The 13518-nt window shown below is 48.9% G+C and overlaps 7 protein-coding genes and 1 non-coding gene across 8 annotated transcripts; 4 read left to right on the top strand and 4 right to left on the bottom strand.

Annotated features, from left to right (window-relative positions):
* On the bottom strand, positions 1 to 469 carry BABINDRAFT_160491 (uncharacterized protein). The gene has a single exon (XM_019128261.1). It carries the CDS (start codon positions 399 to 401, stop codon positions 159 to 161), a length of 243 nt encoding a protein of 80 aa, XP_018986408.1. The 5' UTR covers positions 402 to 469; the 3' UTR covers positions 1 to 158.
* A 544-nt stretch (positions 470 to 1013) lies between these two features.
* BABINDRAFT_160490 (uncharacterized protein) lies at positions 1014 to 4122 on the bottom strand. Its single transcript, XM_019128260.1, has one exon. The coding sequence runs from the start codon at positions 4069 to 4071 to the stop codon at positions 1429 to 1431; it is 2643 nt and encodes an 880-aa protein (XP_018986407.1). The 5' UTR covers positions 4072 to 4122; the 3' UTR covers positions 1014 to 1428.
* Positions 1031 to 1103, top strand: BABINDRAFT_t146. The gene has a single exon. It is a non-coding gene; the product is annotated as a tRNA-Ala (tRNA).
* Positions 4123 to 5011: 889 nt separating the features above from the next.
* Positions 5012 to 5990, top strand: BABINDRAFT_174874 (uncharacterized protein; the record flags this gene model as incomplete). The annotated part of the gene is made up of 1 exon (XM_019130972.1): positions 5012 to 5990. The coding sequence occupies one exon, from the start codon at positions 5012 to 5014 to the stop codon at positions 5738 to 5740; it is 729 nt and encodes a 242-aa protein (XP_018986406.1). The 3' UTR covers positions 5741 to 5990.
* Positions 5991 to 6780: 790 nt separating this feature from the next.
* Positions 6781 to 7975, bottom strand: MTG1 (putative GTPase; the record flags this gene model as incomplete). Its single annotated transcript, XM_019131253.1, has 2 exons — positions 6781 to 7449; positions 7739 to 7975. Coding segments are annotated over 2 exons (906 nt in total), but the record flags the coding sequence as incomplete, so codon positions are not given.
* Positions 7976 to 8174: 199 nt separating this feature from the next.
* KTI12 (Kti12p) lies at positions 8175 to 9117 on the top strand. The gene has a single exon (XM_019128259.1). The coding sequence runs from the start codon at positions 8279 to 8281 to the stop codon at positions 9020 to 9022; it is 744 nt and encodes a 247-aa protein (XP_018986404.1). The 5' UTR covers positions 8175 to 8278; the 3' UTR covers positions 9023 to 9117.
* A 112-nt stretch (positions 9118 to 9229) lies between these two features.
* BABINDRAFT_119740 (uncharacterized protein) lies at positions 9230 to 11310 on the bottom strand. Its single transcript, XM_019126929.1, has one exon. It carries the CDS (start codon positions 11290 to 11292, stop codon positions 9286 to 9288), a length of 2007 nt encoding a protein of 668 aa, XP_018986403.1. The 5' UTR covers positions 11293 to 11310; the 3' UTR covers positions 9230 to 9285.
* Positions 11311 to 11522: 212 nt separating this feature from the next.
* On the top strand, positions 11523 to 12578 carry BABINDRAFT_165792 (uncharacterized protein; the record flags this gene model as incomplete). Its single annotated transcript, XM_019130369.1, has 1 exon — positions 11523 to 12578. The coding sequence occupies one exon, from the start codon at positions 11523 to 11525 to the stop codon at positions 12576 to 12578; it is 1056 nt and encodes a 351-aa protein (XP_018986402.1).
* Positions 12579 to 13518: the final 940 nt, after the last annotated feature.

Genomic DNA, 13518 nt, shown 5'->3' with positions numbered 1-13518 from the left:
AAGGAGTCCACTCTTCACTTGGTGTTGAGATTGAGAGGAGGTGCTTTTTAACTCCGAAGGCATCAGCTCTCTCCGGTACCGCCTCTTTATAATGTAATGTGATACATCCTGAGTGGTAAGTAAATATTATAATATATCTGGCTCCGTTTTTCTGTTGATCAAGCGACATTGTTAGGGTGTAGTTTATCACGTAAACTTCCGATCATATGAGTATATACCGACATGTTATGTGCACCCAGTACGCACGCAATTGTCATACTGAGTGAATATATAGCATCTAATTGAGTGTTCTGTTGATACCTACATCGGACCTTGAGCAACGGGTATAGCATTTCACTTTCACGATCAACTGCTTGACTTGCACCAATTGAAATAACCGAAATAGAATGTGCTAGTTGCATGGCACATTTTACTATTCGTGAAAATATAGAGCGCAACCATAATACATATTGCATATATCTCAAATTGGCGCTGTACTTTTCTTATCACTAATTTTTACTGTATAAAACTATTGTATACAATGCCAAATATCATCTGGCATTAAGATTTATGCAAGCTGTATTTGAAGTCATGCTGCGTTTTCTTCAATAGTTATCGCCGTATTATGCTTTTCTTCGTGCAATTCATACGATATATACGGAAAGGGAAGCATTTACTTTCACCATTTATTACTAGCTTTGGCCAGTTATAATCATAAGTATCGAAATATATGTATGTATTTTATATTTAACTAAATATTGATCTCTAGGTTCAGCCTCAGTTTTATTATATAGTTTTAGTTTACATCGGGTAAATATTATATTTGTATAACAATAGTTGATAAAATGCTACTTCAAACTTCCACTAATTAATACGTAAACGGATGATATTTTCTGATACCACATTTGAGTGAAAAAAGGTTCATAAATATGAATAGAGATGTGTCTTGGTCTTGCTAACGTTCAATTAACGTTATATAGCACTAAACAAAGTAGACTCAAATCCACCCAGACAGAGAATAGCAAAACAATAAAACTCACCGCGCAGTATTGGGCGTGTGGCGTAGTTGGTAGCGCGTTCGCTTAGCATGTGAAAGGTCTCGGGTTCGACTCCTGACTCGTCCATTTTTGCACCTTTCAGCCTCAAGGATTGTTAAAGACCATCAGAGTCTTCCCAGGAGATATGTCACAAGCGTGGCACCTTCCAGCGTTTTAGAACGAAAATTATCCAGGTACTTCATTTAGCCTCTATCAGCTACTCACGCTAGTAACCAAAAACCACCGGTCATGACTTTGACTAACCATCAAGTATATTAGTCCCGGAATGGGTCAATCTATGTACAAAAGGTGCTGTATCAACACAGCAATGCAAGAGGAGACAACGGAGAACGGATCTATTTCAACCACGTAGAAAGAGTGCTAAGAGGATGAACGGGCTCTTTTCAGTTCCCTAGAAAGCATGGCCAAGGGGCGGGGAAATCACCTCTCCGCGTCCCTTTGCAAGATCAGCCAAGTAGCTCCTTACCTTTCTCAAAGCCTTCACATCGTCGCTATACAAGAACCACAAGTCGTCTTGGGAGTTGCGAGTCTTGACCACTCTGACCGAAACTTTGAACAACTGTTTGAGCTGGTACAAGGTGCTTTCATTCAACAACGAGTCACTGAGCAGGACTGGAAGTCGACAAACTTCGCGGTTGTTCAAATTCACGTCCCAATGCGTCGTTAGCTTACCAACAGCAGAGTTTACCGAGTTGCGGTCCTTACCGTACACTGTAACGGTGCTGAGTTGGTCATCGGTCTGAAAGGTAATAAGCGTACCGGTGGCTTTCTCAATGCCCTCGATGGTCAAATCACCACCCGTGACAACACCCAACATACTGCTTTCAATCTGGAACCTAAGCAGAGTACCTTGGAAGGCAATGAAATTTCTAATCATCGCAATGGCCAACTCAACGTTTACAGCATCGGAGCCGTAGACAGTAATATCGGTTTGGTTCGATGAGATCTCAGACGAGAGAATCGCTGTCTGGGTGTACGCTTTCACCTTTTCAAGTAATGTTGGGGAAAGCAAGGAGTGGTGCTCTGCAGGAATAGAGACGGTTTGGGCATTGCCTTCTAAGGCTTCAGCCGCGGCGGTTAACATTTCACTGGCCTTATCCACGTTTGGCAAAACGCCAGAAATTTGGAAGGTAGGTCCGTCTGTGATCCAGGTTTTCGTCACGTACTCAATGACACCAGCTTCTTTAGCGAGAATTTCGTGCAAATGAGGCGGGATAACGTGAGAGACAAGTTCAATTGGTTCGTTTTCTGTCGTCACATCAATCCTTTCCGCCTTCATATCTTCGATCACATCTTTGGCTTCTGGGATACTCAAGCTGCTGGCATCCACTTTAGTTTGGAAATCGCGGGGCAAAATTTCAACCTTCTCAACAGACCCACTTTGACGAGCCAACTGCAAAACCTTACGTTCAAGCTCAGCCTTCGCTTTCACGGATCCCACGTCTTCACCCATGACATAGATGATCCCGTCATCTCTAAAGGACTCAGGAAAGTGCAAACAGATTGTTGAGTCCTGCCAAAACATGAAGCCTGCGGCATTCGTTTCTTTGGTGGAGTACGAGGACTGTAGGGCTGCGCGTGCGGCGGCCGGGACGCGCGCGGCGAAACACAGCCGTATGAGTCGCGCTTGGGACTCGCAGAACAGCGTGAGTGTTTCCCGCGACGCATCCATTGTTGCACCGAAGACCGTGATTCGAGAAGACTCACAGTCTAAAACGGCATTGGCGCGCTCTGTGACGCGCTGGACATGCGCGTGATGGCGCGCGACCGCGGCGGTAGTCGCGAACATCGCTATAAGTTGCGCGTCTCCCACAGGCACGTCGTACACGAGCTTATTCGCGGCATGCATGCGAATCAACCGTTCAAACGGCGCGGCGCGCATGGGGCTACGAAGGTGGATGCGCGGACCGTTCCAGTCGACAGGATATGTGCCGTCCAGGCTCAGGTAGAGCCGCAAGAAGTGTTGTTCGTCAGAGTTCAAGTCGAGGGCCACCGTGTGCTGTGGATAGACGCGCAAACGCCACGTGAGCGCGTCCCACGCGGCGTTTATCGCTGTGGGTTCAAGTCCGTAGATGCGAATAAACGGGCTCTGTGAGTCGGGCGCCAAGATCGTTGTGCCCGTGAAATCCTCGAGCTCGCGCAAGTATGCGCACGGCACAATGAATGCATGACTCGCGTCTACCACGACTACGCGTTTGTGTTCCTTCAACTCCGCGATGCATCGGCGGAGCAATTCCGCGGCCTGCTCAATGGCGCCGTTCTCGTTGTGCACGGCGGTGTCGTGGATGACGCAGGCACGGGTCCCGCGCGGATCCCAGGACTGCTGCCGGTCGATTATGCAAATTCTCGTACCTGTCTGGAGCTCGATTTTCGACGCGAGAGCACACAACGGCCGCACGTACTCCTCAGAGACCTGGAAGGTGCGGAAGGCGACGCGTCTGATGCACGCCTTGAGCTGTCTGAAGGCACGGCCAGCCACGGCAGCGTTGGGCGTGTAGATGCGACAGGCGGCGTACTTGGCACCGAGACGCGCATCGATAACGATATTCGTGTTTGTGCGACGCTGGATCGCGAGTACGCGCGCGCGCTGGATCTCGAGCACCTCCGCTAACCGATACGTGGCGAGTGGGAAAACGTGGGGGGTGGCAAGACCTTCCACTCGCTCTTCGAGCGCGTGTAACACCTCCTCACACACCTGGTTGTCCGGATGAATGATTTGCAAAGCGTAGCCGTCGGGGTCAGCATCGGCCGTGAAAGCCACGCCAAACTGGGTCTCGAGGTCTCGGAGGAAGCTTCCCTGGGAGCCTAGCACCGCGAGCCACTGGTTACGCGGGATTTTTATAGCTATTGTGGTGCCATTTACCGGAGTTTGGGATATATATGGCGGAACTTCCGGTTTGGCAGCGGTTTTGGCATTGTATCTGGCAGCTTTCTGGAGGACGTAGCGGGAACTCTGTGCCGTAACTAGGAGTCGAAGCTGGACAGAGGGATTGAAGCTGTTTCTAAAGACCACCAACGGCTGGAAACGTAGCATGAATGGGGTTGTGAGTGGTGGGGGTTGTTTTGGCGAGGGTATGGAAAATTCGTGATTTTAATTATGGGCTTGAAAATTCGGGCATATTTTGCAGGATTTGAGAAGGAGGATCAAAATACGGGAAGATGTGAGGAGTAAGAGAATAGCACGTGCAGACCAAGGATTAATAAAATAGATGGAAATTTTGTTAATAACAATTTCTAGTAAAGATATGCTAATAACCACGGTTTAATGAGAAACCCGGCGAGCAAGTGGTGTAAATGATGCAGGTAAGTTATGGGTAAACGAGGAATAGCAACCAAGAAGCATAAGCGAGACAGGGAAGTTTTTTTTTTGATCGAAAAATATTCGGGTGAGAAATATCTTAATAATATCTAGTGAATAGTTCTAAAAAAAATTAATCTTTTTATTCTGAAGTAAGCGAAAATTTTGTGGAGTACGAGGGGAGCACCGGAAGGAATGAGTGAGTATCCAAGCCATGAATTATTTTCAGCTCACTAGAGCTTTCTGGGAACCACCTTTAATTTTCAGTTTATTAAAACTAAACTAAATATGAGGCTGGGCGAAGCAAAGAGGTCCTATGGAAAAAAAAAACCCTACAAGGGATTGCGTTAGGCCGAGTTAACAGGCTGTAATTTCCCTCATTCCTCCATTTAGTGAAAAATCTGAATATTCCTTTATGGTACTGAAAATCAATGTGGTTCTTATCCGGGGTAGAGCAGTCCCATAGGGTTTCGCCTATATCACGTGATACTCATTGTGCGAAAATTACAATGTAAATTCGAGAACTCGGTAAATTCGAGAACTTGTAATTCTCGAACTCTAGCTCGAATTTCTCTCGCTTTCTGCGAAAGCCTACGAATGGCCTGCAGCATAACTGTTTACATTCGATAGTACGACTGGTCACTGAACACCACCCAATAACATAATTTAGCGTTCAATGGATGAATCTCTTGACAAATCGACGCTTCACCCCGTCAGATTCGACTCAAAATATGATGTCGCACTCCTCAAAGACGTCCTAGGCTACTCGCCGCACGTCAAGGCGAAACAGGCGCGGCGAGAGGCCTGGGAGAATGTCCACATGGACTTTCAGAAATATGTCGTCCAAGACAACAAGCACTCAACGTTGAGACAGTGCCAGGACCGGTTGAAGTATCTTGTGACGAAACCCAAGTTCATGGAGGTGGACGAGGGAGACGATTTTTCGTACGAACGTCGCGAGCTCTTGGCGAAGTTGGCGTACGAGGTGAAGCAGTTTGAGGAGTCGTTCCTGACGCCAGTGGCAAAGCTGCGCAAGACTGCGGGCGAAATCGTGTTCCGTGCGACACCCGAGCGTAGGCGTACGCGCGACGACTCCGACTCTGATCTTGACCCTGAGTTGCCTGCTTCTGCGCTCGCCGTCATGAATAGCAAGCGCCCCAGAAGTGACGCGCTTACCGCCTTGAGTACCAAGCATCCCAGAAGCGATGCAATGATGTCTGACGAGCAGTTTTTGGTCGAACTCGCGGAGCGGTTGCTGGCCGCGGAGCGCACGCGTATAGACGTGACGCGCGAAATCGTGCGCGAGGAGTGCGCACGTATGAAACGCGAGATTGTCGAAGACATCCTTGCCGCGCTCAAGGGGGGTGAAGCGAACGGTGAGGCTAACGGCGAGGCGAGCGCGTAGCGAACACGCAGCGTGAGCAAGCTCCATGTGTACTATAATTAAAGGTTGCGAAGGAAAAGTGAGCAAGCGTGTAGGTTGAATGAGGTATTGGGGGGGATTTCGAGTATAATTAAATGACTGGGGAGTATGGATGTTAGGAAGGGCCATCCTCGTCTGTTTAACGTAACAATGCACCAGGACTGTATCTGGATTGCTTTTCTAAACCATGGTTTAAAAGACTACTAAATAAGGAGGTTAATGGGAGTTTCTGTTGGCAGCTACTTTATTGATTAAGCTAGAAAATGAGAAGAACAGTCCCGGCACTTTATTTGCTTTTAATCTATCGGTTGAATAGGCTCACTAGGGAAATAGACCTCATCTGAGTTTGTCACGTAAGAGATCTTTGCACACATATCTTGATTCCTCTAGAATACGTTTTTAGGTATGCATAGAGACGACATGGATGGAAGTGGTAAACTCTGGCAGAAGTCAGAAGTGCTGTAAAGACATACCATCATTAGGCTGTCAGCCAAGCACTTCAAAAACAAGCTTCACAAGTAGCTATTTTATCTAGCTCACCAGTTTTACCTATGAACAAAAGGGGGAACTCAACATCTCATAAATTCAAGGGGTAGCAGTATATACAGGGGGTGCTAACCGCCGTTAAAATCTTTAACTATTGTCCAAATGGTACACCAGATAGAACGTCATGGGTGAAACAAACCTAGCCACATAGATGCTCAATTACCCAGTTATCAAGCAGCAAAATCCAACAATTCAGTTAAATCAATACCTTCAGTCTTGATCCCAATTGTAGCTAAAACCCATCCAGAACCCATCTATAACTCCCATTACTTGAACAAAACATTGCTTCTCTCAGAAAACCGGTCTCGTGGTGTACGCTTGCGCTCCTTTGGGTCTCTGTTCAAATTTATCTTCATACCGTCAACTCTCGTCCTTTCCTTCGCCCAGAGCTCTTTGTACTCCTTCGAGTGCTTCAACGTTTCCTCGTAGATTCCCTCGCTTTTACGTGGATCGCCCTTGAGTCTCGCCCCAGCATGTTTTAACGCTTGCAGGGCCACAATTGCAGTCACATCGAAAATACTCTTGCTTTCCTTCCCTTGGAGCCATCTTTCGAGCCAGTACACAGCGGCGCCGGTCGTATCGTACTTTTTAGTCGCCTTGTTATACATCATTTTCTGTTTGGCGATTGCCTCAAGCAACTCGTCTATGTTATTCGTCGGATGGGGAAGATACTGCTTATAGGCCTTGCCCGTGTCATCCTGACGGTTGAGCAAATACAACAAATAATCCGCCTTGACCACTTGGTCAATCACACTGGGGCTGACAGAGCCGATGAGCGACAAAACAATCATAGTTTCCTCATCTGGGGCCTGGGGAAGGAACACTCCGGGGGTGTCGTATAATAAAATGTCTGGGTTTGAGTGGATACGGATGATTTCGGACGTTGCGCGCGTCACGCCTGGCTGTCCGCCTGTACGTGCGACCTTGCGCTTCGCGGGACCACAGCCAGCAGTGCGTAACCCGTTGACGAGGGTAGACTTACCCACATTGGGCATGCCTGTGATCATACAGCGGAGGCCGAGCGGCGGGCGGGGGAACATGCCCTCATAGAACTTGATGGCCTCCAGGATCACCTTTTTGGCGGCGTTTTGGTTGCGGCAGTCAATGTACATGTATTTTTCGCCTTTGTGCCAGACGTCGAGGAGCTGTAGGTTAGTACTTGCCGAAGCGAGGCGAAGGTGAGAGGCCAGGGCCCAGAAATCGGGTTTGAAACTGCGTTGCATGCGAGCCACCGTCTGAACCAAAAAGGCCAGCAGTTTCAGCAACAAGGTGGCCCAGAATATGAAAAGGTGAGTACCCCAGACATACGAAAAAGCTATCGCAGCGTTTGGGGGTACCATCTCCAAAGCTCTCCAGGAACCGTGACGGCGTGTAGGGGCATCCTGATTGCCCCATCCTGGTCCTATCTCCACCTTCGTTAATGTGGACACATACCTTTTTGTCGATCCCGCTGAGATCATTCTTTGAGTACAACACGATCTTGTCCTTGTTCTGCAAGGACCGGTCGAATAAGACATTGCGCGAGGAGATGGGCGCACGCGAGTCGCGCAACTCGAAGACCAAGTCGATCTGCGGCGCAAGCTCGGAGATGCGCTTCAACGCCTTGACGTGGTGACCCTTAAAGTCCGTAAGCACCATGCGGTACTTTGGGAAACTCATACGGGGAATAAATGGCGAACTCATCGTAATGCTTAAAGAAGGAAAGGTGGCTTGAAGGCGTAAATGTGAGTTTTTTCTATACATATTTTTCTGCATGGTGAGATTTCTGCACGCCAGTGCGGCGCGCGATGAGCTGAAAAAAAGAGTCCAAAGTTCACGTCTGAGTAAGAGCTATTCTGACCTCACCCATACATCATGCCACTAGTAGTTTTCACAGGGTTACCGAGTTCTGGGAAGTCGACATGGGCGAGAAAGCTCGTGGCACAGTTGGAGACACGGATTGCGTCGCTCACGCCAGGTGAGCCAGGTGCCAATATGAAGGTCACATACCATTCAGACGAGTCCCTTGGGATCGTACACGAGTCGTACCGCGAGTCACGCACGGAGAAGTCGCTCCGTGGAGTGCAGATGTCTGCTGTCAAGCGTGATCTCGCACGCAACAATATCGTGGTGCTTGACTCTCCGGCGTACATCAAGGGCTTCCGCTACCAGTTGCACTGCGAGGCAAAGGCGCTCGCCACGAGCTACTGCCTCGTGCACGTTATGGCGCCAGTGGCAATGTGTCTCACGTGGAATGCAGCCTGCGAGTCACCGTGGGATCCGCAGCTCTTGACGCAGATGGCCATGCGGTACGAAGAGCCGAATGAACAAAATCGCTGGGACTCACCGCTATTCGCGCTTGCGTACGACGAGTCCGAGTTACCGTTTGCCGACTTGTGGAGCACCATCGTCTTGAAGAAGGGCCCCACGCCCAATGCCGCCACCGTCCTTAAGCCCGCCTCCGGGACGAACTTCTTGCAGGAGTTGGACAAGGAGACACAGGCGGTAATCCAGAAGATTGTCGCCCACCAACAGCTCCAGGCGACTGGCGGGAACGTAATGGTTGCCGCTGGTGTGTCTGTAGAGCTTCCGCCAAGACCCGTGTCGATTGCGCAGCTCCAGCGCATCCGCAGGACGTATGTTACGTTGAATCGTATGCGTACCGTGGATGTCGAGCGAATCAGCCCGCTATTCGTGGACTATCTCAACCGGAGTTTGAACAATGAGGAGTCTATTTAAAATAGGCAAGAATATGCCTAGCAGGTTCAGAATAACTTATTTAGGAGCGTTATCGGGAATATATATATAGATAAACGAGTAGGTTTGATAATGTGCATACGAGTAGATAAGAGCGTGTGAGTAGATGGAAATCAGCGTCTATCAAGAGGCTTAGGATAAAGGGCTGGAAATGCGCCATACCGAGCTATCTGGGTAGTTACAGCTGCCTTAGTATATCTCAATACATTTCATTACTATTTACAAGCCTTTATACACGGTATTTCCTAATTCAACGCCTGCTCTCTAATGTCAAGATAGCTGTTAGGCCCAAGATCGGGAGACAAGGTGATTAACACCTTTCTGACGGCTGCCCTAACGTTTTCGTCGTCGATATCCACGCCGCAACTTCTCATCTGGGGATACAAATGGTCCAAGACATGGGTACAGGCACGAAAGTCGCCGGTCTGCGCCACAAGCGTATACATATAGATCCACGGACGGGTGTCGATGACAGAGCCCTCGCCAGCTTCTATACCAACGGAGTATGTGCCGGCAATTTCCCAGAATTGGAAGAACGCCCGCCAGTCGCGAGCAGAGGCATAACCGGATAAGACCAACGCAGTGAATTCCTCAGACTGCACCAACTCGGGCAACTGGCCGATGCTGGAGAGAAATCTAAGTACAGAGTCCATCGTTCTTTTACCATATGCAACGGCCTCAGAGGTTGCAGATGCTTCGAGAGAGACACTCGATGGTTGGAGGAAACCAGAAGCAGCCAGCTGGAGCGTGCACTGTACCAAGACGCTGGCAAGGACTTTGTTCCACGGAAAATCTTTGCCCTGAACCAAGAACACGCTTTCCAAGAGCTCGGAAACCATGTCAAACTTCAACTCCGCTACCAAGTCCATGTGCTCGTTGGTCGCAAAGAACTGTGGGGAACCAGAGACCGCTGCAGCGTAAAACGTGACGTCATTCATGGAGACCAAGGTCCCAGCCGCCTGCTGTGCCACAAGCGACTGCTTGACGAGCGATAGCGGGTAGACTTGCGGATCGATCTTGTGAAGGACGTAGAGAAACTGGGTGCGGGTCTCCCAGTGCACGCGCGTTGGGCTCAACGGGAAGACTGCGTCGAATTGGGAGACGATTTCAGTCGTGAGTGAAGCATCAGCACCCTCTGATTGAATTCTTTTGGCTTGGGAAACAAACGATTCCAAAAGAAGCGTGTGGTGATCGTCAGTTACGTGTGTTGCTTCCTTGACCATCATCGAGCAGGCGGAGTAGTCCCCGCGTTTGGCGTAGTTTTCCAACATCTGGGTGAAAGATTCGGCTTCAACATCCATAGCTTCAGCAGTGGTGGCCATTCTCCGTCTAGCCATCGTGTGGTACCCTCTGACACCACTGAAGATGTCATCAGAGGCAAAATTTTCGGCTCTGGCTACATCATACACCGCTTTATCCTCCTTGGAGCACCATAAGTATTCCAAGTTCAATTCCACGCGTCTGTCCTTGGTCAAAAAGTTGACACAAATCCCGTCAAAGTTGCATTCTACCATGATCCAGCTGTTCGAAACCACGCCGTAGTCGTCATCCACATTAGAGGATGTCCGTTTGCGCGCGCGCTTTTGCAAACGCTTGTGCTGCAACTGCATCGCGGCGTTCTTGATCAAACCTTCGGAATATGGCACGGCATTGTACTCCAGCTTCGCAAACTCCGTTAGCGCCGTAGCAGATTTGATCAAGTGGCGGGGAGAGCGCCCGGTGGCCACGACCATGTAGTCACCCAATGCGCGAGCACCCACCTCTTCATCTGCAAGTTCCATGTCAAATACTTTGATATCGGATAACCCGAGTTTTGATTGAAGGTGCTCCACAACGGAGACCAAGGATGGAGGAGAGTCAGGTGGAAGCACCGGGAAGGGTTCACCCACGGGCAGGCCTGAAACAGAGACGGATTCGCCGCGCAAGTACCAGGGGGAGGCATCGTCATCTAGTTCATCCATTTCTTCCAAGTCTCTTTCAGCAGAGGTTTCGGTAGAGGTTTCAGCAGAGATTTCGGCTTCCCTTTCTCTAGTTATTTCTTCCAACCTCTCATCTTTAGAGATACCAACAGCAATTTCTTCAAAGCCTTTGATACCATCAATCGACGGAATCTTCCTCTGTGTGGCGCTGTAGCTGAAGCGCTGGGTGGCGTAGATGGCGGAAATGTGCGGGATGTGTGGGACGGCAAAACCTCTCGGTACAACCTTTCTAGCTGCCACAGCTATGGTCTTTCTAGCAGCTGTAGAGTACATAACGAAAGCAATAAGGGATGAGGTCAGCTTAGATTTGATAGATTTGCTCAGCGTTTAAATTTTCAGTATCCTGCAAAATGAAAGTGGAGGTTCGCACGTGACTCGCGCGACGCGTAAAACACGAACCCACGGACTTACAGAAGACCCTACAAATAGTGAACTTAACGTTACTGCAAAAGACCCATTCAGATATCGCCAACATCTATCCAATGAGCTCACCAGCCCCCATAATGCTTGAATCACTCAAGCTAGAGATTAAGACTTGGGAGCACGCATTTAGCACCCAGAACGGAAGACCGCCCCAGAAGGAAGACATCAAGCGCGACGCCGCCATTGCCCAGAAGTACAAGCACTACCGCACCCTCAAACTAAGTAGCACGAAACCCAAAACATCGGAAACTACCAATACGCCTGCGTTGCCCGCTGTCACCTACGATGCGACTACCGTGTCCCACAATGTAACGCCCATCAGATCCCGCTACATTTCACCCTCCGTCTTCCAGACCCAAACGCCCATCAAAACGTCGCCTACTTCTGGGCTCTACGATTCGCCGCTGGGGCCGTTTCTGTTCAAAGAGCTAGGTCCTACACCACAGCTTGATGGCCGGGTGATGGGTTTGTTTGAAATCATCACTACACCCGGGTCTACCCCCGAGAAGCCAGCCCCTGCTCCTTCAGTCCCAGTGGAAGCCACCCAGAGAGAATTCACAACACCATCCAAGCGCCCCAGACGGTTGAGTTTCGGTAGTTGTTCGACGCCTACGCGGAAACACCTCAACTTCGATCCTTCAGAGGACATGCCCTCTCCCCGGAAACTAACCAGTTCCCCCAAACGGGCAAATCCCAGAACCCCACAGCACCAGATGGCTGCGGCATCGGCAGAAACCCCATCGGCGTACTTTCGCGCATCACGCAGCCATATTGCCCCCACAAAGACCCCGGTAAGAGCCCCCGGGGCGCTCTCGTTGACATCTCCGTCGCCGTTTGGCCCCTCGCGTAACGTCCGTAAGTCGTTGTCCACTATGTTTAACGAGATTCAGTCGTTCCTGACGACCAAGGAGGATGAAGAGGTGATTCAGGAGTTGCATCTCCAGCGACAGATCGAGGCAGAGGAAGCAGAGATGGAACGCATGATCGCAGAGGACCAGGAGCGAAACAAGGAGGTTGCCCGGAACTACAAAGGTGGGAAGCCGTGGAAGAAGAAGGGCCAGAAGAGAACTACCCGAAAGGTGCGCATCAACGTCGATCCAAGAATGGTTGCCGAGAGAATGAAGAAGTCTCAGTAGATCGTACAAGGTATATGAGATTTGCTGTAGCCTGATAGGGCGATCACAGGCTCTTCTCAATGAGGATAGCTATATCTACCCGCGTCTTTATTTCTAAATACCGTGGGCTGTGTTTCAGGTTTTGTAAATTAGAGATTTACGCTGTGTGGCTATAGTTGACTGTATGGCCAGACCCACGTTTTAGGAGCTCATTGCAGATGCACCAGGTGCATAGTATAGGTTATCTAAAGTATGGGAGTTTCGTAGGGTGCATAGCCGCTAATCTAATGACGTCAATCGACACCCGTCAAAACATATACTGTTGCTTAAACCAATATGGATTGAATATGATTCAATCATCGTCTAGTTTTCGATTACGTGCAATATAGTGTATGGCCAAGGTCGTAGCAATCTCCGTTTAGACGTCAACATGTCTGGGTCGACTCTTTTCCAGCTCATTACCACTCTGAATTAAAAGAGAAGCAATCGCTAACTTCCACCAGAGACCTGCACTATGATACAGCCACACTGATATTCCGTTAGCATATAGCATAATTGAGCCAAGTGAAACTAGTGGGGGTGATGGCGTAGGATTACGAGGATAATCCAACCTTAAAGACCAATTGAGACTGGTGTGTCTGTTTTGGTCTTGGACAAAGTCTCTCTAATTTACCATTGACGACTCATTTTAACCAAAAATTATAGTTTCCGGCCAACCTTGTTTTTACGAGAGTTTAAATATCCCTAAAACTGTAAATATAGTATTTCGCTGATAACCCCCTGAAATCCATTGATAGCCCCTGACACCCCCAAAGGTATCTCCCTAAGTTCTACGATATGAATTAGGTGTAATTGTATTAAAAATCAGAGACCAGATATAATCAAAGAAATGAATGGATGAATCAGTCCAAGAGTAAGGATTGTGAGTGTATATAAGTGTATCAAGGCAAGTGAAAAGAAC

This window comes from Babjeviella inositovora (assembly GCF_001661335.1).
Source record: "Babjeviella inositovora NRRL Y-12698 unplaced genomic scaffold BABINscaffold_3, whole genome shotgun sequence".
NCBI lineage: Eukaryota > Fungi > Ascomycota > Pichiomycetes > Serinales > Babjeviella > Babjeviella inositovora.
Note: the sequence above shows the minus strand (reverse complement) of the source record. Positions and strands in the feature narration are given on the sequence as shown.

What these genes read in the sequence shown, in the direction of transcription:
- BABINDRAFT_119740 (XM_019126929.1), bottom strand. Translation starts at nt 11,292, where the DNA reads ATGTACTCTACAGCTGCTAGAAAGACCATAGCTGTGGCAGCTAGAAAG.
- BABINDRAFT_160490 (XM_019128260.1), bottom strand. Translation starts at nt 4,071, where the DNA reads ATGCTACGTTTCCAGCCGTTGGTGGTCTTTAGAAACAGCTTCAATCCC.
- BABINDRAFT_160491 (XM_019128261.1), bottom strand. Translation starts at nt 401, where the DNA reads ATGCAACTAGCACATTCTATTTCGGTTATTTCAATTGGTGCAAGTCAA.
- KTI12 (XM_019128259.1), top strand. Translation starts at nt 8,279, where the DNA reads ATGAAGGTCACATACCATTCAGACGAGTCCCTTGGGATCGTACACGAG.